We start from the raw sequence: 23,302 nt of genomic DNA on the forward strand, positions 1-23,302 counted from the left end.
CGAAGATCGTGTGGTGTCAGGTAAGACCAGATTAGAAAGAGAAGGAGGCGGAATCTGGGTCCTCTATTCCCTCTCCACTGACTACCATGAACCTGTCCTAACGGGCCTAGGAACTGTATCATCCCTGGTTAACTGGGTGCAGGACTTTTGTAGTGACCCTGTCAGAGATAACCCTACTGGGCCAAAAGTTATAAAAATATATTCCACCAAAATGGACAATATTCACTTGTAGATATTCTAAATAAAACAATTTGGTTATTTCTGCAATGATGATTCCTATTGGTTTAATAACTTCACCCAGATCCTCCGACGTGTGCGCCAAATAATCGGACCCCCTTCTCTCACTTCCCTCACTGGAGCCAGTATGGCCGGAACCCAGCCGTGAGTCAATAATGTTGCAGTTGCTGGTTTATGAGAAGAAAGGGAATATGATCACCCTAGCGGAGCTTGGCCTAGCCCTCCCTGCCATGAAGACAGCCCAGCCCAGTGCCAACTGGGCTACTCCAGACATGGAAGAGAGCAGAACCTACTGTCTGTGGCCCCTTAACGCATTCACTTCAATGCAGCTAGGACAAGTGTGGTGGGGTTGTTTCTGTGAGGGTGCGTTCACACAAGAGAGTGCAACTTGTAACACCCCAAAAATAGGACGTGCTGCGATTTTTCTATCTTTCAACATCGCTGCGGGAGAAAAATTGCCCATGTAAATACACCCATTGCAAACTTTTTTTTCCTCCCGCGTAAGTTCTGTGAGTCTCGCAATGCACAAGACTCGTGCAAGAAAGTCAGTCATGTGAGTACGGCCTTAGAAAGCAGCCATGTTTTTTTAAATCTTGGACAGCCTTTCGACCAGTCAGTAAAGTCATGCTCCACTGTCTTGGTCAGAATGCATTACTACGTGTCAGACTAGCCACATAGAAACATCTGAAGGTGACGCCAAATCTGACTTGAGGACTTACCGCACAGAAGGATTAAGGCTAGGCAGCAAAGGATGATGACGATGGTTGAGGCCGACACTGCCACAAGCTTTCCGGCCGTCTCGCAGAATGTGAATTCTCCTTCTGCATTGCACTTGCAGACAGTGATGGTCAGGGTATTGGTGCTGCTCAGGGGTGGCGCTCCATTGTCAGAGATCACGATTGGCAGGTAGTAGAACTTAGTTACTTCATGATTAAATGCTCCATTCTTCACTACGATGCTTGCTGTATTATCTGCAAAAGATAAAATTATACGAGATGGTAACTACTTCAAGGATGGTCATAGACTAGTTCTGATATCACCTATGAAGGTTTCTACACTGATGTAGAAGTGGGTTCTTTACGGTAAGAGCAGTGAGACTGTGGAACACTCTGCCTGAGGACGTGGTGATGGCGAATTTGATAAAAGAGGAGCCTGGATGCCTTCCTTGAGTGTTACAGTATTACATGATATATCACTGATTACTTCAGAAGCGCCGGTGATCCATGAGATTATTCCGATTGCCGGATTGCAGCCAGCAAGGATTTTCCCCTTAAATGAGGAAAATTGGCTTCTACCTCATTGTGTTTTTTGCCTTTCTCTGGATCAAGATTGAGAGGGTAACAGGCTGAATTCGATGGACATATGTCTTTTTTCAGCTTAACCTGCAATGTTACTATCATCTGTTTATGAGTCCTTTGCCTAGATGTTGACCCTAATGAATGGTGAACACTAGGGGCATAGCTATATGGGGTGTAGAGGTAGCGGTTGTACCCAGCCCTGGTGCCTGGGACGACCTATGGCCCTTCTGTCATATGAGAACACACCATTACTATAAAGGGCACACAGTAGATGGGGGCCATGTTACAGATTTTACACAGAGGTCAAAGTGCTTCAGGTTATGCCTCTTCTGGCCATCTGAAGTTTTTGTCCTACGTAACATGTGAGCCTTAGACGGAGCATATACTATAGTTATGCTATACTTGGTCAGCAATATATGAGCATTGGACTGGATAGTCCAATCTTTCCAGACATGGCTTGCATTGCTGAATGGGCAAGGCGGAATTAGTGTATCTTGACGCCACCAGGAAGACCTGGTGGAGTGAAGATTGACACGGGGTTGACGCCCCCTGTACCTGATTGGCTGGACAGCTGCCAAGTCAGTAGGTCCTGGAAGGCGATAAAATTTGTGCAAAAGCCATAGAGTGGTGGACGCTGCTGGCGCTACTAAGCACTGAGGCGCCTTATCCTGCGGGGCACTATTGGCGGCCCCCCCTGTACCCCCAGGGAGGGCTACGCGCTGGCGGTAGGAGGCACTGTCAGACCCGGCCGGATGGGAGTGCGCCGCGGCAGCAAAGCAGGATCGTGGGCGGCGGCACAGGCAGATTCTCCCTGTGGTCGACTTACCCTTAAGGGAGCACACAGGGACCAGGATCTTGGCAAGAGCTAGCCGCCCACCGGAAGGGAAGACACAGCCGGCGTTGGCCAAGCAGTCTTAATCCTCCCTGTGGCCGGGAGCCATCACAGAAGCAGCGGTTAGTCAGACGTTCACCCTCTACATTGGTTTTTGCCGGCCCTGTTGGCTTACGGTGAGGGTTACTTTTTATTTTGCAGATGCTACAGTAAGCCTACATGGAAAAGTAACCTTCAACCTAAGCCACCACTGCCACCAAGAAGCAATGCACACTGTGTGCTAGCACCTTCGTCACGTTCCTTCTGTCAAACCCCTAGCTTGTGGTGGCGTCAAGATACACTACTACCAGGCAAGGCTACCTCCTCAAAGTTTTGTAATATGGAGGCTCTCAAAAATATGTTAAATGACTTATGTCTTCATGTATTTTTAATGAATGATGTCCCTTGAATTATACTAGTTTTTCAGTTCCTTGAAGTCCATTTACTAATACATGGACATGCTGCTCCATGTGGGGTTGTTGAAGCTGGGTGCCATGATCAGCTGTCCTGCGCTCATGTGATAACAGTGCTTACGGTATTATGCGTGGAGAAGGCTACCTAAATAGCCTCGGTCACGATTGTTGGGGATGTTTACTTGAGGTGGCCATACACATTAAATCAGAGAGGAAATATAATTATTCATCAGGCTTGACTTTCAATTCCCAATCATTGTTATAAAGACCTGTATAAAGAGTCGGACATTGATTTGCCAGAATGCTGCCATCCAATAGGTGGCGCTGCAGAAGAATTGTTCCATCTTCCTTATTTGCAGATCTTGTTGATTGGCGCTCATCTACAGGATCAAATTGCTCCATGTAGAAAGATCCTAAAATGCGTATGGCTGCGACAGCTAAACCATTTAGGGTCCTTTGACATGGAGCAATTTGTTCCTACAGATAAGCTCCGATCAACGAATTTAGTGCTTGTCTACCCGGACTTTAGATGGCTCAGATAAATGATCGTTAATGGCCTGAACCATAGTAGCCATGGTAAGGCATTGCAGGACCTATGTCCTGCAATGCCTTATCGCTTGTAATAGCGATCATAGGCAATGGCAAGCCATCCCCATTGAAATTAATAGAGCGGCAACAGTGCACACCCGGCCAGTACTCCATTTAATGTGACATAACTTTGAATAGGGGGATATGGGACCCCCGTTCTCAGGATTGGAGGAGATCTTATGAGATCCACACAGAGTAGCAAATTATCCCCTATCCTGTGAATACTTATAATTATGGTACTTGCCCTTTAAGAATACCGTACATTCTGGTTTAGCGGGGATTGGTATGGTGCATTGACAAAATGCTTTCATTGCAGGGCCGCTGTGGAAGCTGTTGGTGCTGCATATATGTGAAGCTGATGATACCATCATATTTGACTCATCGCGTGCTCAGTAATATGCTTCTCTAATACTTCTCACTGTTGTTTTCCTGCCTCCTCATGCTTAAAGAACGAAAGAAAAGTTTACAAATTGACATCTGCTGAGTTCTGTTCTAGTGGAACACGGGGCAAATATATTACAAAGGGAAATGCGTGCTGCGCCGCGGTGGATGGAAGTTACCAGCGGTTCCTCAGACCCCCACTGAGAATCCATTGACCGGAATATAGGAATCAAAGTTCTACATTTACAAAACACATCCTGAGTTTTTTCCGTGTGTGCGCTGAAGCCTAGCTGGGAAGAACAGCGCAATACCGTGATTATCCACCACTGTGAAATTGTTTTCTTTTTCCGCTGAATAATATGTAAACTTCGTCCCCGGGACCATTTCATCTTTATCGGTTGCAGAGATGGTTATGATGGCCTACAAGGAGAGCAAGAAATGGAATTAAGTGTTATTGCCCAATTATGTCAGTTTTACAAAAAGACTTAAGGCAACAATAAGGCACAAAAATAATTTCGGCAACATGGTCTACGTTTCTGCACATTTGCGCACCAAAGGTCCCCATAGAAGACAATGGGGGTTGCTCCATAACCAAGGAGATGCGTGATACGCCGCGCAATTCCACTAGAAAAAGAAAAATCTGGAATTTATTACACGAATTAACTATTTCAAGCGTCTTTGCGTCTTTGTTTGCGACTCACAAATGAACATGCCCCATGGGCGGAAAAAGTAGAGCAAAATACGCATGCAAAAAAAAGCCTTGGGTCTTAGCCCAATATTGGCAGTAAGTTGTTCTCTGGTAGTCCACATGCGAGCAAGGTTTGCAGGTATGGTATTTACATCCTAGAAAAGCACAAGCCTCAAAAACAAACCCAACCCCAAGCAATTTAAAAGGGGCATGGACAGAGGAGTAACTTGAAGCTCCTGGGCCCCAATGCAAAATCTGTAACAGGGCCCCCAATTATAATGCTTTATTCATACTACTAGGCTTGCTATATGGAGAAGATAGGCCTTATGGGCCGGACCTCCTAAGAGTCTTGGGTCCGGGACAAACTGCACCCCCTGCATCCCCTATAGTTATGCCCCTGGGCATGGAGCAGTAGGTGTGTAGCTAAAGGGGGTTCAGAGGTTATGGCTGCACCCATACCCTAGAGCAGTGGTGGCGAACCTATGGCATGCGTGCCAGAGGCGGCACTCAGAGCCTTCCCAGCTGGCACTCGCCGCCGTCGGCCACTCAAAACATTAGTAAATACCGGCAGGGGTGACGCAGCTCCCCTGCTGGTATTCACTCAGCAGTGCTGCTAGAGGCGCTGATCCCGGCGCACACTGTGATGTCAGTGTGCAGCCGGGATCCTCCTTCCCCCTCCTCTGACATCTCATACTTGGTTCCGCGAGCGCAGGGGAGGGGAGGAGGTGTCCAGCAGCATGTCACAGTGTGCTACTGGGATCAGTGGCAGCAACAGCGCCAAGCAGAGGAGGTGGGTGGGGGGGAATTTGCTTCTCAGAGGGCAGGGGCCACTATTACTACAGGGGCCACTGTGGGATGTCGCTATTACTACTGGGGGCCACTGTGGGATTTCACTATTACTATTGGCTACTGTGGGATGTCACTATTACTACTGGGGATGCTGTGAAGTGTCACTATTACTACTGGGGACCACTGTGGGGTGTCACTATTACCACTGGGGCCGCTGTGGGATGTCACTATTACTACTGGGGGCCACTGAGGGATGTCACTATTACCACTAAGACCACTGTGGGATGTCACTATTACCACTGAGACCACTGTGTGGTGTCACTATTACTACTGGGGGGCCACTGTGGGATGTCACTATTACAACTGGGGCCGCGGTGAGGTCTCACCATTACCACTGGGGCCGCTGTGCGGGGGTCACTATAACCACTAAAGCCGCTCTGGGGGGGGGTCACTATTAGCGCTGGGGCTGCTCTGGGGGGGGGGGGGGGGGGTCACCCTTACTGCTGGGGCCGCTCTGGAGGGGGGTCAATATCACTGCTGGTATATGTTTACACAAGGTGGAAATGCTGCAGAATGTCCTCAGCGGAAATTTCCGTGGCAAATTCCACAGCATTTCCGCATCCAAAAGAAGTCAAAATCTGCACCCTGTCTAGTTTGAAACAGCCCTGTCCTTTTAAGAACGACGGAGGAAAAAATCATACGTCATGATAAGCCCCGCCCCCTGGCATGTTGGCACTTTACAATAAATAAGTGGGTTTTGAGTTGCAGTTTGGGCACTCGGTCTCTAAAATGTTCGCCATCACTGCCCTAGAGCCTAAGGGGGAACGTAAAAGGTACCTCTGCCCCATTTAAGTAGACCAGTACTATAAATTACATGAAATAGTTGGGACACCCTGTTACAAATTTGTATTGGATCCCAAGAGCTACAAGTTACACCTCTGAGGACCAGTCGTGTATAATGTGGGGTTCGGCTACAGAACCACTTTGGTGGTTGGAACAAGGAATCCGACATTGAATTATCATGAACACCTACAAGGCGCGTTCAAGTTCTAAGGTCTCCTAATTGTTTTCTAGGGAATAGGAGCAGATAGAAACATGGAACACATTTTAGAAGACGCGGGCATTCTTTAGGGATGAGTGAGGCAGATGGCAGCATCGTCCACTGGACACAACCCACGTTATGGCGACTGGAGTTAGAAGCGTATTCAGTACTTGAAATAATGACATTCAAGTTCCAAGAACAGCGTGTAACGATCAGTTTTCTTCACTTCTGTGGAATTAAACCCATTGACATTCATCATCAGTTGAGCGAGACGTGGTGAAGGTGTCATGGATGTGGAAAATCTGCATTCATGGGTGCAACAGTTCAAAGATGGCTGAATGTTGTGTGAGAACAAACCAAATGAACCTCTGCCATTCATCAGCCAGTCCGACAACATGATTGCATGAGTGGAGCAAGTGGTTATGGAGGACTGCCGAGTGACTCTGGTAGAGATTGCCTGCAAAGTCAACATTTCTGTGCACACCTTCTTATGTGAAGATGCAGGAAGTTTTCTCCGGTTGGGTGATGTGAATGTTGACAAGGCTGCGTGCATGACAGTGTGTCAGGCAATCTTGACACGTGATGACTGTATGAATGGTGTCTTCATTGTCAAATTGATGAGACACGAATGCCATTTTTCAGAAGGACGCTCTCTGAGGTTGCACATTTTCTAGTTGTGCTGCTCTTGCATTTACAGAAGCGTTCACAGCAGCCATGCAATCATGGCATCAATGTGAAAAATGTGTAAGTCAAGAGGGAGATTACGTTGAGAAGTGACAATACTTTCAGCTTTCTGGGTAAGTAGTTTTTTAGAAAAATATTAGGAGGCCTTGGAACTAGAATGGACCTCGCATGTATCAATAAACAGCTCTGAAGGTTGGAAATACGGCTCTGGGATACGTCTCCACCGACAGATCACAATCACTTACAAGGTCGTTGGCTGTGTTTTCACACACTCTTGGAGCATAGCGTTCGGCAAACTCTGGTGCATTGTCGTTGACATCCAGTACCTTTATGTAGACGTCTACTGATGACGCTTTCTTAGTTGGATTAGTGGGGTCTGCAACGAAGAATAATTATTAGAAAGTATCTAATATCTATCCACTAAAAAGGACTTACATTTTCTTTCGTCACCAGGACAAACCCTTTACATAAGTCCTATTAGGGCATTTAGGTGTCATAGAGGAGAGATCCCATGCTTAGGACCCCCTTCTATGAACGTAAAGCCACTATGGACCTGCCCCATACATGTATGGTATTACATATGAGGGTGAGTAAATATTATTCGCACTCTGGTTAAATGAAAACTTTTGTTGGCCACTCTGTCTTATCAACGCTTTCCGTTGTAGGTTGCTGTCTCTCCAGTCACTGTTGATCGTGTTACGTCGATTAATTTGTGACTGCAGTGCAAGAAAAAATGGCTGCCCCACTTGTGATTGGCATAAAAGAAGAACAGCGTGCAGTGATTCATTTTTAGTGGTCTGAGGGTATGTCTAGTGAGGATCTTTATTGAAGACTTTGTGGAAAGTATTGTGAAAGTGTTTTGTTGCGAAGAAGTGTATATGAATGAATGGATAGGGAAGTTCAAGGAAGGTGGCGCAAGTGACAGCCATAAAGAAGGAGCCGGACTCCCGTCTACGACTGATGGCAACAATCAGCTCACACGTGAACTGATGTTTTATACTAGTTTTCAGGTGTTAAAGCATCCCCCTATAGTCCTGATCTTGTCCCATCGGACTGTCACCTGTTTGGTCCCCTGAAAGAAGCCCTAAGAGGATGAAGATTCATGTTTGATGAAGACGGTAAGACAGCGGTGCATTCGTGGCTCGCAGCTGAACCTAAGGTCAGTCTAACATGACCGGATTTGAATTGCCGAATCTGCGATCATCACCGTGTGGACGATCGGTGGTATTTTGCATTAATTAAAAAAATAGAACATTCACATGTCTGGAAATTAAATGGCAGCATGTTCTATTTTCATGTGAATTACGCATGGATGGCTTCCATTGAAGTCAATGGGAGCCATCCAACCGGTGGCCCATCCGCAATTGATATTGCGAATAGGTCGTGGTTACTGCGTCATCGCCTAGCGACGGCGCAGGAAAAACCGTGTTGGCAAAAAAATCTGTACTGTGCATGTCTGGGATTGACTCGCTGCAGCCTTCCACAATACAGATATTTAAAAGGTACGTGCGGTCGTCGGCCTGCGACGGAGCCGGATTATGGGCTCACGCGACGGGGCCGCTATGGGCTGATGCGTGCGGAATCAGACCCGTCCGTGTCAGACCAACCTAAAACATTTTGAATGCAGAAATACAAAATCTTGTTGGCAGATGGACAAAGTGTTTTGAAAAGCAGGAAAATTATGTTCAAAAATGATGTATTTATCTCTTTTGGAAGTTGCTAAAAATAAAATCTGCACCCAGAGTGCGGATAATTTTTAACTCATAATATTATATAATCCATGCATATTTACCAATCTCTTCAGCTGTTACAGTTAAATTGTGCCAAGCGTTGGTCTCTCTGTCGAGTGACCTAATGTAAATATCTCCGTTCTCTTTCACTATAATACGGTCATCTTTGCTAGTTGTCGCAGAATACCTATAAAGAGAGAGCAAGACACAGAATTATCGTGGTCCCTACCTTGTAGTACTGTGGTAATCCAGCCTGTAATCTAGATGGTAATCAAGCCCATTGTAAGTAATTCTCTAAAGTGCTGTTATTAGTATACAGGGTCATAAAGTGCACCCTCCCTATATTTGAAAAGGCCAGGGTAGTGCCGTGGTCTACCCCAGACACCCCTAGGATAGGGATGTCCACCAACCCGTATGACTGGGGAACACTTGTCACACGTGACGCCACCATCCCTGCATATGCTGGCATGACCCTCAGCTATTAAAAAATGCAGCCACAATCAGTTCTTCAATACCACGGGTCTCTGGGAATGGTCAGAGGCCGGAATAAACTTTACTTGAGATAATGAGTGTAACAATACAAGGCAGTTCAATAAAAGACTTCCCACTGCAAGCAATTAAGTAAAACTTCAGAGATTATTGATTTGTAGATTATTGACTCATAGTACTTCCACCCAGCCCTGGAGACGCATGGGTGTGACAGACATAAAGGGTGTACCTCTACACAGTGATCCAGACATCAGACGGCTGCGTAGGAAAAGCAGATAAGCAAACAGTACCTCTGCACTGGGCCTAACACAACATAACAGACTTACTGACTCTTCCTTTTTCCTCTCTTTCTTTGGGGCTCACTCCATTCAGCATCCATTCACAGCAGAATGGGAAATCTCTCCTTCTCACCATGTTTCAGTACATGAGGGCCAAAGGTGCCCCCATGGACTCCTTTCCCGCTCTCAATCACTCATATTTATATCCTCTCTCATACCACATGACATGACATAACTTGATACATTTACATACAGGCTTTGGATTTTATTAAACACTTAACCCTTCCAGCACTGCAGCTGTACAACACACATACTGGAAATAACAAGACAGGTTTGCACAGTGTATCTGTATTGTTGTAACTTGTCTCCACCAGAAGAATGGGTGGAGACAAGATGCACACCAACAACCAACGCCCACAACGTGATTGGCTGGAGATTTCTTAGCGTCCTGGTGTTGTACGACTATGCTCGCTCATCTCTAATAATGATCTTTGCAGTGATCTTTATTCAGGAACAGTATGGCGGTGTTAGTCACTATGTGGTGGTGATATGTCATCATGGTATGACGGTATTATTTGGTCCTTATATAGTATTATTGGTAATATTGGTCTTGGTATAGTGGTTTTGTTCAGTGACAGTATGAAGGTAATAAAGATAATATCTATACTTTGTATATACAGTATGTGATATTATCTTGGGGTCTAGAGTGACATATCAGTGCTTACGCTGTTTGTTACGCTATTCCTAAGCCTATAAGAGTAAAGGCACACTTAGTGGCCTAGGTTTTTTTTTCTTAGTGTGACTTGACAGGAAAGTGTGCCCTTGCATGAACTTTTACACAGGGCTAGTAAATGTTCATGTACTCCCATTAAGAACTTTACTATGGGGCCCAGCCTTCTCTAGTAAGACTCATGATTTAAAAAAAAAACAACCAAACAAACATGGCTGCTTTCTTCCAGAAACAGCGCCACAGCTGTCCCTGGGTTGTATTTGGTATTGCAGCTCAGCTCCATTAAAGTAAATAGGGCTAAACTGTTGGTTGGTGTGGTGCTGTTTCTGGAAGAAAGAAGCCATGTTTTTCTAAGAGTGAAGATAAGTTCCCTTAGATACCAATCTGATCATGGAATAGCGTCCGCTACCTGTCCACATAATACTGATATTCAAGAAGTTCAACTCAATTCAACTGTTTTAGGGGACTAAAATAAAGTATTCCAGCATCATTCCATACTATCCAACATAACTGACATTACATAACTGGTCTTACCGTATAGGTTTTTTTGGAGAATCGGGGTCTGTAGCTGATACAAAACCAATATTTTTCTGTTTCTCATCCTCTTTGGCCTCAAACAGGTAGAAGGGGCTGCTGAATTCAGGGGGCTCATCAACATCTAAGACGTTTATAACAACCTCTGTGGTGCTACTTGGCCTTTGCTTCTTAGCTACTCGTAGGTCAATGGAGGGGTCGGTGACTTCAATGCTCATCTTGAAGACATTATCGCTACTCTCAAAGTTCAAAGGCTGAAATGAAAGATGCACGTTTAACCATAGAAGGAGGCAGAGATGGGCAAAGACATGGGCAGAGCAGGCCTTTCATACTGTACCTTCTTCAGAATGATTATCCCTTCATTGGTCAGTGCATTGCTTTTTATCTGAAACCATTGTTCATATCGTCCTTTCATAAAAGTATACTTGGCATTTCTGTTCTGTGGTTCATCGATATCTTCTACCAACATTTTTCCAACCACTTCTCCAACTCTCAGATTCTCATAAACGTTGAATGTGTACTGTTCTGTGAATTTGGGGGCAGAGTTAGATTGAAAGCACATGGTTCTGCAAATTCTACAAGGTGTAGTATCAGAATTTTAAGTTATTCCCTATTCACGGGATATAAAAAATGTATGGAAAAAGACATAGTCCGTCTCCAATGATATCCAAAAAAATGAATCAGGGCTCAGTCACACAGGCTCATCGGCGCCCGTGTTCCTGCAGGATAAGACGGACACACTGCCGGAAGAAAGAACACATGACCGGCTCCATTGTGACTGAGCCCTCAGTGCCAATATGAGAGATGGCTGATATTGCTGGGCGGCAACTAACATAATGGTATTTAACAAAGAGAAAAGCAAGGTTCTACATCCATGCAAGAAAAAGGAAAAAAACACATACAGAATGGGAGGAATTGAGCTAAGCAACAGCGCATGTAAAAAAGACTTGAATATACTAATAGATCACAGACTGAACATGAGTCAACAGTGTGATGCAGCAGCAAAAAAAAGGCAAACACAATTCTGGGATGTATTAGGAGAAGCATAGAATCTAGATCACATTAGGTAATTATCCCCCTTTACTCTTCCTTAGGCCTCCTTCCCACGAGCGTGACGGGCTCCGCCGCGTAATATTCCGCTGCGAAGCCCGTCACGGCGCCCCCCAGAGCCCCTATACTTACCTGCGGGAGATAGCGTGAAATCGCTTCCCCGCCCACCGCCGCCGCGTCACCGCCCGTCACCGGCCATGTCACGTGCACGGCCGGCCGTGTCACGTGACGCGGCCGGCCGTGTCACGTGACGCGGCCGGCCGCGTCATATGGCGTCATATGACGCGCGGCGGTGGGCGGGAAAGCGTTTTTTCACGCTATCTCCCGCTGATTACAGCGGGAGATAGCGTGAACGGACGGCTTCCATTGACTGCAATGGAAGCCGTCAGTGCGTACAGCCCGTCCTCACCCGCAGAAAATAGAGCATGCTGCGGGTGAGGACGGGAGAAATCGCGGTGCGTAATTCCGCGGTGGAATTACGCATCGTGAGCATTGTGCTATTAGGTTCAATAGAACCTAATAGCTGCGGGCAACGCAGCGGATTTTCGCCGCGAATTACGCGGCGGAAATCCGTTCGTGGGAAGGAGGCCTTACTCAGACCTCATCTGTCCATTGTGTCCAGTTCTGGGCACCCCGATTTAAAAAAGACATAAACCAACTGGAGCAAGTTCAGAGAAGAGTTACCAGGATGGTGAGCGGTCTGCAAATCATGTCCTATGAGGAACAGTTAAAGGATCTGGGAATGTTCAGCTTGCAAAAAAAGAGTGCTGAGAGGAGACTTAATAGCTGTCTGCAAATATCTGAAGGGCTGTCACAGTGCAGAGGGATCAGCCCTATTCTCATTTGTACAAGGAAAAACTAGGAGCAACAGGATGAAACTGAAAGGGAGGAGACATAGATTAGATATTAGACAGTGAGGGTGATCAATGAGTGGAACAGATTGCCACAGGAGGTAGTGAGTTCTCCTTTAATAGAAGTTTCAAACAGACAGACATCTGTGTGGGATGATTTAGTGACCCTGAATTTAGTGGTGGGTTGGACCAAATGACCCTGCAGGTCTCTTCCAACTTTACCATTCTATGATCTGTCATCCACCCCAAGACGAAAAGATGTTTCTCAATACACTTTTAGTGCATAATTACTTTGAATGGGCACAGAGAAGGTGCAGTTACTTTGAGGGGCCAATAATGGTGGGAATGTGTTGCTGGAAAGCGCTGCGTTCGATCATATGTCTGTGAGGCTCCACTGAAATCAATGGGAGCGTTATACCGTGATAATAATAGTGGGAAACCCGTCTGTGTGACAGTGGCCTTATAGTGGTACTGTTTTTGAAAAAAACCCATGTTTTTCTAATGTGATTTCAAGAAATAGAGCAGGGGCAAGATTTTAAGAATTTCTGTGATTTTAGCGATGATCCTGTTGGGTTTTTATGAGTTAATACTGAAGGTTTGTATAATTGACACATTGCTGGGTGGTATATGTGGATCACATGTATGAATGGTAGGGCATTTCTTGCCGCACAGGGTGGTACCTGTCTTTTGGTACAGAAGGCGGAGTGTGGCATGCAAGTGGTTGTTATGTTTGTCGTGATGGTGCGGTATGCAAAGATGCGTTCAATCTGAGCGGAAGTTGGGTGCGGGTGGAAATTGTGACCCCTGAAATGCCTGCTATGAAAGAGGTTGGGTGCAGCATTGTACGGTGAGAAAGCTCTGGAGCTTCTAGATCAGTGCTGAGTTTCACTTGGTTAGTCTGAATCAAGCTTGCATGTTGACCAATGTTATGGAAATGGAGTGGAAAGACGACCATTAAGGGACTGTGAGTGCTAACCATTGTCAACTGTTGAGGGTGTCTACACAATGCCTGCTGAATAACTAGAGACTGTGAATATATAGAGACTGAGACTTGATTCAGCAAGAGCTGACAAGCCGAGACAATGTTGCAGAGTAAGAAAGCTGGCATTGCCGAAGCACTGTACATGAAACTGTGTTGCAATATTCTAAAACGGTGTGCCGAGTTAAAGTGACCGTACTGCGATTCAGCTGCGAAATAAAGACTGTTACTTGTTTTCCGCAATGTGCGCTCCCTCTCTTGATAAACCTGCAATGTGGGATTCCCCAACCAAGCCGAATTATTCCATAACACCCCAGGTTTTTTGGTTAAGTGTGGGGTGATACTTACTCTTTGTAAAAGTTGGAAAGTTGTCATTGATATCTCTCAGCTGGATGATAACTGTAGCTGAGCTGGAAAATCCTCCGCTGAGTCCTGGAGAATCCTTGGCTTGCACAATGACTTCCAAACTGGCTTTTTCCTCTCTGTCTAAGGAAGAACTCAGTGTATAGATTTCACCTATGGAAAATATAGAAGAAAGATGTATATTTATAATACAAAACAATGGTAAATCACTACATGATTGGTAGGAGCTAGAGATGAGCGAGTATAGTCGCTAAGGCACATTACTCGAGCAAGTAGTGTCTTAGCCGAGTATCTCCCCGCTCGTCTCTAAAGATTTGGGGGCCGGCGGGGAGCGACGGGGGAGAGCGGGGAGGAACGGAGGGGAGATCTCTCTCTCCCTCTCTCCCCCCCGCTCCTCCCGCTCCCCGCCGCAACTCACCTGTCCCCCGCGCAGGCCCCCGAATCTTTAGAGACGAGCGGGGAGATACTCGGCTAAGGCACTACTCGCTTGAGTAATGTGCCTTAGCGAGTATACTCGCTCATCTCTAGTAGGAGCCCAACCTCTAGAAGCACCACCGATTCTGAGAATGCAGTTAGTTTAGCATTGAGTTCCTCTCTGAGTTCTTTGCCTTGCACAGCTCCATCCAGCACTGTGGCCCATTCATTCTCAGGATTGGTGTGGGTCCCAGAGGTTATCAAGTGATAAGATGGAAAAACCCATAAAGTATTGACTCACCAGTGTTTTCGTTGATCTTGAAGTGCTCATATCCTTTAAGGATTTTGTATGTTACTTTGGCATGCCCGGCAACCGTGGGATCGTCTGGATCTACTGCAGTAATTGTAGTAACCAAGACATCTACGGTATGAAGTACATAGAAATACTTTAGTATATGCCACAATGTTGCATTGGTTATACAGATTTGTGTAGCAGGCCTGTTATAGGATAGAGGACTCATATCGTGGACACTAACATTGTGCAAGTTTTTGGTGCTCGAACTTGGGTTGTGCACTGTTATTTAAAGCGACAGTATACATGAATACGAGAACCAGATTTTCTAAGAGACTGAATTGGAGTGTTAACCCCTAAGGGGAAACTGTATCGCTGTACCATATATTCTATAACCGGACGATCAGAGGCGTAGCTAAACGCTCAGAGGCCCGGTTTCAAAAGTTCAGCATGAGCCCCCCCACTACTTTCCTCTACATCGCTGGGTCTCTTAAGAAGCCCATCAATACAACACTAGCATCCAGGGACATTGCTAGAATCTTAAAAGATGTAGGAAGCCCCAATGTATAATCTGTAGCATAGCCCCTCAACCATCCATGTGCCATTTATAATACTGGCGCTTTCCTATATAATACAGGGGCCTTTGGGCCCTCTAAGGCTTGACTGCTGCGTCTGCACCCCCTATAGCTTCCCCCTGCGTACGTTGTATGAAATGGTGCTGATAATAATCAAGTGTTATTGATTTTGCTCTTCTGGAATCATATGATATTATATTATAGGATATTCTTATATTATTGCTCTACTATTATTGATCATTTCTATTTCTGTGTTTATCAATCAATATTGTAAACTTTGGTTACTCCATCTGTTGCATCGTATCCTGAATCCTGCTTCTCACCACCACCTGCAACATCATCCCCTCTAGGTTTATACCTTTATTGTATTAGTAAATATAGTACATACCTGTTGCAGACATCTCCGGGACGGATGCATTATACGACTCTTGTGTAAAAGCGGGAGCGTTGTCATTGATGTCGATGAGTCTAATTGAAAACATTTCAGGAGGCTCTAAAGTTTTCATAGTTATCTTATCTACAAGCAGAGCCGTCAGGTTATACTGAGCCTTTAACTCCCGATCCAGTCTCTCATAGCCATAGATGTCTCCCGTGCTTTCTTTTACTCGGAAGAGGGTGTTGGCGTACTCTCCTTCCAGCATGTACTTTGCTGTTCCCGTTAGCTTAGTAGATTGGAGCTACAAATCAAAACGGATGACTCAATGTTGCTTATTAACATCAAAAAGTTGCAAAATTCATATAGTAGCAATTGGAGGGGGAGTTTTCAGGGGTCTCAGAATGCTTGATTCTACTTCCTTCTTCCCGCGGGTTTTTTCGTTTTATCATTATTAACCCCTAAGTTACTGCCAGTATGTGTTTTTTTATGGCTGTCCCTAAAGGGCCTTATTCCAATGCATAAGACTTTTTTTTGGCATATTGGAATAAGGCTGGCATACGTCTCCTGTACCAGAAGGAGCAGGGGCCTGGCTGTCTGATGAAAGCTCTAACGGCTCTTATGGGACTGGAGAAACCTGTGATCCCAGCTATTTAACCTCTTACATGAAGCGATCAATGCGACCACGGCATGCAAGAGGCTAAAAGAGGGAGGAGCTCCCTCTATAAACTATCGGACAACCCAATGGGTTGTTATGGCACCTGGAGGCTTGAAAATGGCTTGCCATCTATGGTGGCCTATGATGCCCAGCTAGAGGCAGGTTTTCATAGGCCAATGTAATACACTACAGTACTGAAGTATTGTAGTGTATTATAGGAGCAATCATTCTCCATGAAATTCAAGTCCCCTAGTGGGCAAATTTTTTTTTTATATACATGGTAAAAAATATAAAAGAAATATAGGCAAGAAAGTCAAACCCCACCTTTTAGCCATTAATATGTAAAAGCAAAAAAAATAGAAAAAATAAATCACAAATTTACTATTGCCGAGTTTGTTATGAACTATGTAAGAAAGCTAGCACATTATTTAACCCCATTAAAAAATGTATAAAAACATGGCCAAAATACCTATTTTTGTGTTTCTCACCTCACAAAAAAAATTGAAAGCGATCAGAAAGTCATATCAATTATCAAATGGTGCCATTACAAGGTACAACTTGCTCCACAAAAAAACAAAAGGACAAAGAAAACAGAGCACCAATGACAAAAAAAAGTTAGATAAGTTAGCTTTCTTTGAATACGGCAATACAAAAAAATATTACATCTTAAAAAAAAATAGTGTCAAAAAATTAGCATAGCATAAAAAAATATAACTTTGGTTTTGACATAATTGTACTGACCCGCAAAATTACTGTAACATATTATTTACACGGTACGGGGAACACCGTTAAAAAAAAAAAAAAGAAGACTAGAGCTCCGCAGAGGGAGGAGGCTGGAAGAGTCGGGAGCAGTGCACTGAGCTCCCGCCCCCACCCCGCCTCCTCTCATTGCAAATAGTGCTGAGGGGCGGAGAGGGGGTGGAGTGGAGGCAGAGAGGGGGCGGGAGTTCAGTGCACTGCTCCCGCCTCTTCCAGCCTCCTCCCCCTGCAGAGAGGGACGCCGTATATCGGCCAGCATGAATACCCGGACGATAGACGGTCTTCTGAATAAGCCCTTAGGGTGGCGTACATAGGTGTGCACATAAGTGCGCACACATGTATGTGCAAAAACACGCCTGAATGCAGGTCCGTGCATTGCCTTCAATGGAGCCGCGGCTACTACCGGCGGCTCCGTTGAAGACAATGGTCTGACGGCACCCCCAAATTGTTTTTCAGGGAAGAGCTTTACATATAAGCTCTTCCCTTAAAACAAGAATTTTAGTGTAAAAAAAAAATACTTACCTGACCGCCGCTGCCGTGTCCCCGCGGGAATGAAGATAAATCTGCCACATGAGGCAGATGTTCCCTTCATCCCCGCGGGAAATAAAGAATTCCCTGCTGCACCTGTCACATCTGTGACAGATGCAGCAAAGGAATTCTTCATCCCTGCAAGGAATAAAGAATTCCCTACCGCAGCTGTCAAAGCTGCCGACACCCAGTAATTGTTTTTCAGGGAAGGGCTTTAAATATAAGGCCTTCCCTGAAAAACAAGAAAAAATGGTGATAAAAATAAAAAAAAATCTATACTCGCCTTTCTTCAGCTGTCGGGGCTCAGCCGCATTCAGCCGGCTCTTCTCCTGCACTGCTGTGAGGAGTATTCAGCAGGCGGGGATTTAAAATCCCCGCCTGCTGAATGGGCTGCCTCTGATTGGCTGAGCACTGTGACCAATCAGAGGCAGCTCTTAGTTATTGAATGACAGCTGAGAGCTGCCTCTGATTGGTCCCAGCACTCAGCCAATCAGAGGCAGCATTTACCCATTCATGAATTCATGAATTACACTTATACAATCCATTATATGCCTCAACTTGTCTGGCAAAAACAAGTCATACGGCTTTGTCGACTAAAATATTAAAAAGTCATGACACTAGGAATGTGGCAATGAAAAAAAACTGAAAAATCGGTTGGTCAATAGCGCCAAAAATGGGACATTATTAAGGGGTTCATTTAGTTGTCCTCTGCTGCCAATTGTACAACTGCCCCCTTCCTTCCTCCATGACCTCCATAGTATACTAGGTGGCCAACTACTCTGCCAACCCATCATCCTGCCCTACCTAATGTGTTATGACCCACATGGCTGGGTGGTCTGAAATGATTGAATGTTGGTGATTTCTGATTGGACTATTGAATTGGAGTCTTAGTCCAGGGACGGTCTACTATCTGTGTCATCACATCCAAGATTCTCTTACCGTTCCTATCAAATATGGAATATTTGTTTGTTCTTCAAGCGTAGTGATCTGATTCCACAACCAGGACCTCTTCACACGTCGGTTGGTCTGGATGGGTTGACTATCTTGCTGTGCATTGTATTTGGTACACTGGACGACATGATAGATGTTGATGATTACCAGCAGATGAAGCAAAAGCAACTTCATCCTAGCTGGATTTCCAGCGGCCTGTAAGGGAGAGACAAGTATTATGTATTGGATGAGTAACATCAATAACTGCAGTACTAGGCATGCAGTGTATTCAGCTATTTCAATTTGGGAAAATTCAGACATTTGTGATATCACTGTTGGTACAAGAATCTCAACTAGAAATAACCAAAGTTGGCACTTGGCTGGAATTATTAGGTGGGCATATCTACAGTACCTTAGGGCACTGCCTGAATTAAGCATGTCTGTGAAAATGCTGCCCCCTACAATCCGGGAAGAATGATGGCTATGCCAAAGTTCTTAGCTTGCATACAGCAACCCTGTGGATACCTAACTATGGCAGGTATTACTGGTGGCATCTATGGCAAGTATTACTGGTGGCATCTGTGGCAGGTATTACTGGTGGCATCTAGTTTGACACTAAAGGGGCACCCATGCTAGGCCCTCAAGAGGGCACACCTTAACTGAAGCACATAATGGGTAAGCTTTGATTAGCACACACTATTAGGGGAAGTTCATACCTCATTTATGGTCTTGTAGGCAATAGAAAAACTAATGGAAAAAAAATTATAAGTAGAGACCCTAGACTAGACCCTTAGGATGTGTTGTAGTGCACCTTCATGCAGATCCGCACCATAATAAGCATCAGATTCCAGATTTTGACGTTTTTGATGTAGAATTTTTCACCAATTTTGCTACGTGTATAAAAATACAGACCCCCCTAAACTAATACAGACCCCAGAAGAGCCACCTAAAGAAACACAGATATAAATCTCTAGTAATATATGACCGTTCTTTTCTGTCAGGGCTCCTGTAGACGAGTGTAAGTGCATTTGCGCAGTGGACAAGTCTTTTTTGCGTGTGTAACAGCGTTTTTTTCTCTTTTGCCATTCGCAATTGCACGTGCATAAAAACACGCCAGTACTGCGTCATGCATCATCATTTGTGCACCCCCATAGACTTCTATGGGGACCTTTGGTGCGCCAATCCACACACAAATAAAGCATGTTGCGTCTTTTTTCGCCCAACGGTAATGCGTGCGCAAAAATGAGTAATGCGAGCAAACCCATTGAAGTCAATGGGTTCTGTAGTTTGCATTTAGCGTGAGCGTATTTCCACGCGCAAACATGCCTTTGTGAAGCAGCCCTCAAATTGCTTTCCTGTAGTCATCACCCAGCTTTGATTATACACACTTTTCATTAGTGGTGTTCTTGCCCGTTAATACTGCGTGTGGGAATGATAGGGCAGGAACTATCTTCCCGTTGGTTTTTTTTAATGGCGCATCCACACAGGCGATTTTCTTGCATGATCTTGTAGCGATGCGACAGTGATACAAATAAGGGAGATGGAATAATACCTCCACAGTGCCACCTATAGGAAGGCAGCATTCCTTCAAGCCAAAGTCAAACTCTTTATACAAGCCTTGTAACAATGACTGGGAATTAAAAGCAAAGCCAGACTCCATGTACAGACAGCTGTTTCAGGGTGTTTGTTCTTCATCAGTGTGCAGTAGGAGTTTCGCTTAGCTAGTGAAAGGCTATTGGAAGGCAGCATTCGGTGGCACTGCGGAAATATTATTCCATCTCCCTTATTTGCATATTACCCAGAGGAGCATGAATGGCCTCTTGAGTCTCCTCACTCACCATCTAGGTGCTCTCCCTAAGGGTGGACACCCACAGGCGTATTTTTCTCCTGTGAGACTAAAGTTAAAGTCTTGCATCGCAGTGCGAGAAAAAAGCCAGCATCATGCTGGGATTTCGGCATGACGCCGGCATATCACTAGTCTTTTCAATGGGTCCAGCGGCAGAGGTGCTAGCCCCATTGAAAAGAGAAGCAGAATGCCGGGGACTTTTGCCACAGCTGTGATAGCTGTGACAGCTGTGGCAAGAGTTTCCTCTGCCACAGCTGTCACAGCTGTGGCAGAAGTCCCCGGCATTCTATCCCATTGCTTTCAATGGGATCGGCACTGCTGCCGATCCCATTGAAAGCACTGCTTTGGCAAGCCCCGCGGAATGATTATCGGGGAAGGGCTTGGAATATAAGTAGGGATGAGCGAGTATACTCGCGAAAGCACTACTCGCTCGAGTAATGTGCTTTAGACAAGTATCTCCCTGCTCGTCCCTGAAGATTTGGGAGCCGCCACAGCTGACAGGTGAGTTGCGGCGGGGAGCAGGGGAGAGCGGGCGGGAGAGAGGGAGAGAGAGATCTCCCCTCCGTTCTTCCCCGCTGTCCCCCGCCGCTCCCTGCTCCGCGGCGGCCCCGAATCTTCAGGGACGAGCAGGGAGATACTCGTCTAAAGTACATTACTCGAGCGAGTAGTGCTTTAGTGAGTATACTCGCTCATCCCTAAATATTAGCCCTTCCCCGATAATCTGCAAAAAGTGTGTAAAAATTTTTTAAAAAAAGTTACACACTTCTCCGGCGCTCTGCCGCGTCCTCCTGGTGGCTCCCCTGCACTGCTATTAAGCTCTTTCAGCAGTCGGGGATTTAAAAATCCTGTGCAGATTAGCTGAGGGCTCAGCCAATAGCAGCTACTGCTTAGCTATTGGCTGAGCGCTCAGCCAATAAGACATTGCCCTTAGCTATTCATTCTATGGGTTAATTGAACTGCGCATCACATGTGCGGGTGACACGCGTGGATTCCGCAATTCAATTATACCCATGGACATGAGGTTTCAGATTTTTTCCACATGGGCTGCAAAATCTAGCTACAAAACGCATGTATGGGAGGCCTCTTCCACACGGGTGACACGACAGTGATGCGAGAAAATCGCAGTGATATCGCATTGGTTGTCCGTGCAGTATCGCTGTGTTTTCCCGCGGCGGTACTGCGATTTTGTGGGGTAACAAATTCGCAGGTGGTGCTACTAAGTCACGCGACTTTGTAGCCCCACATGCAAGGATTTTCGGTGGGGGAGCTTGAAATATAAGCCCTACCCTGAAAATAAGCCCTAGCTGCAGAAAAAAAATGTTTTGATGTGGGGTTCAAAAAAACATGAATTCTACTATTTTTTCACAGTGCTCATTATGCGGTACAAATGACAAGATAACTTCCACAGGTCAGTACAATTACAAACATACCAAAATGATATATTTTTTAGATTTTTCCATTTTTGCACCTTTTTTACAACAAAACCCCTTTTTGGACCAAATATATATTTTTTTTTCATTGCGGCATTCAAGGACTCGGAGCTTATTGATTCTTCCATTGACGGAGGTGTGTTAGGTCTTGTTTTTCACATGAAGAGTTTAGTTCTTATCGGTAGAATTTTGGGTACATATGACTTTTTTGATCACTTTTTAAAATCTTTTTTGTCGATCAAAATGAACAAAAAAGAGTTTTGGCTCAGTTTTGCTGCTTCTTTTTATAGCGTCTGCCATGTGATGTGTTTTCGATGTATGGTATATTTATCTTATGAGTTATTAGGGATGTGATGATACCAACCATATGGCTGTTTAAATTAATTATTCTGAATGAAAAAAGGGAAAAGTGCACAAAAAAGGGTGTATATTATTTTTTACATTAAATTAATTTTTTTTTTTCATCCCTTTAGGGAACGTGAACCTGTGATCTTCTGATCACTCAGATAAAACAATTCTGTACTGCAGTGTATTATATGATTTCCTTTTCAGCACTTCCTATGGTAGATCTAGAGGCCACTATTAGGCCATCCTTTGTCCCTTTGTGATTTCATGGTGTAGGGCCAATGAAGTGGTAGATGAATCGCCCTCCTTTTATTAACTCCATACATACCATGATGAACATTGATCGTGTCATGTAAGGGGTTAACGGTAGGAATCATCGATCTCCACCATTACTGCAGGAGGCCAGCCATCAATCACAGTCGGCTCCCATTGCGAAAGGCCCTCCTTAGCCAGCAACATCCATATGAAATAATTATACAACTTTTTGTGCTAACCTCTTCCCATTCAGGACGTACGTAGCCTTTCACCCCGAAAATAAGCCCTACCCTGATTTTGGCGGATTTTCAGAGAGGCTTGAAATATAAGCCATACCCTGAAAATAAGCCCTAGCTGCATTACATAGGAAAAAAATGCTCATCTAGCAGGCTCGGTCCGGGTCCTCCTGCTGCTGTCTAGAGATCCGCCATGCGTCCTGCATGTCCTCGTTTTGCATAGAGAAGATCACTTCCTGGTTATGGGATTCATAAATCCCACCTCCAGGAAGCGATGGCTCTGATTCGTTCTCGAATGCTGCTCAGCCAATCAGTGCAGCGCTGGATGAACCAATGCGATGGCTGTGATTGGTTAATCAAGCGCTGCTCAGCCAATCGATGCAGCACTGGACGAACCAATCACAGCCATCGCGAATTATGAATTAGCCAATCAATGCTGTGGCTCAGCGCGTCAGAGCTCTGGAGAGTAGCGGGAGGGACCTGAAGTGAGCCTGCTAAGTAAGTATAATAAGACATCCCCCAAGAATAAGATACTGTGCCTCTTTTGGGGCAAACACGGGAAACACGGTTTATACCCAATGGCGGCAAGGCGCGAAGGGCATTTCCTCTTATGGGACAACCATGTAACAACCAATCTGCATCTACAGAGACAATCACTCAGCTTTC

The 23,302-nt window shown here is 45.2% G+C and overlaps 1 protein-coding gene across 1 annotated transcript in view; it reads right to left on the minus strand.

Annotated features, from left to right (window-relative positions):
• Positions 1–23,302, minus strand: part of CDH5 (cadherin 5) — a 68,455-nt gene that overhangs the window by 8,031 nt on the left and 37,122 nt on the right. Inside the window, exons 2-11 of the mRNA XM_066583215.1 lie at positions 18,534–18,740; positions 15,665–15,953; positions 14,711–14,830; positions 13,981–14,148; positions 11,090–11,277; positions 10,753–11,006; positions 8,784–8,908; positions 7,237–7,367; positions 4,100–4,208; positions 957–1,208 (exon numbers count right to left, since the gene is read on the minus strand). Of these exons, the coding sequence (XP_066439312.1) occupies positions 957–1,208; positions 4,100–4,208; positions 7,237–7,367; positions 8,784–8,908; positions 10,753–11,006; positions 11,090–11,277; positions 13,981–14,148; positions 14,711–14,830; positions 15,665–15,953; positions 18,534–18,719 (1,822 nt within the window). The 5' untranslated portion in view covers positions 18,720–18,740. The remainder of the gene's footprint in view (positions 1–956; positions 1,209–4,099; positions 4,209–7,236; positions 7,368–8,783; positions 8,909–10,752; positions 11,007–11,089; positions 11,278–13,980; positions 14,149–14,710; positions 14,831–15,664; positions 15,954–18,533; positions 18,741–23,302) is intronic.

The sequence above is a fragment of the Eleutherodactylus coqui genome, chromosome 11 (genome assembly GCF_035609145.1).
Source record: "Eleutherodactylus coqui strain aEleCoq1 chromosome 11, aEleCoq1.hap1, whole genome shotgun sequence".
Lineage (NCBI taxonomy): Eukaryota > Metazoa > Chordata > Amphibia > Anura > Eleutherodactylidae > Eleutherodactylus > Eleutherodactylus coqui.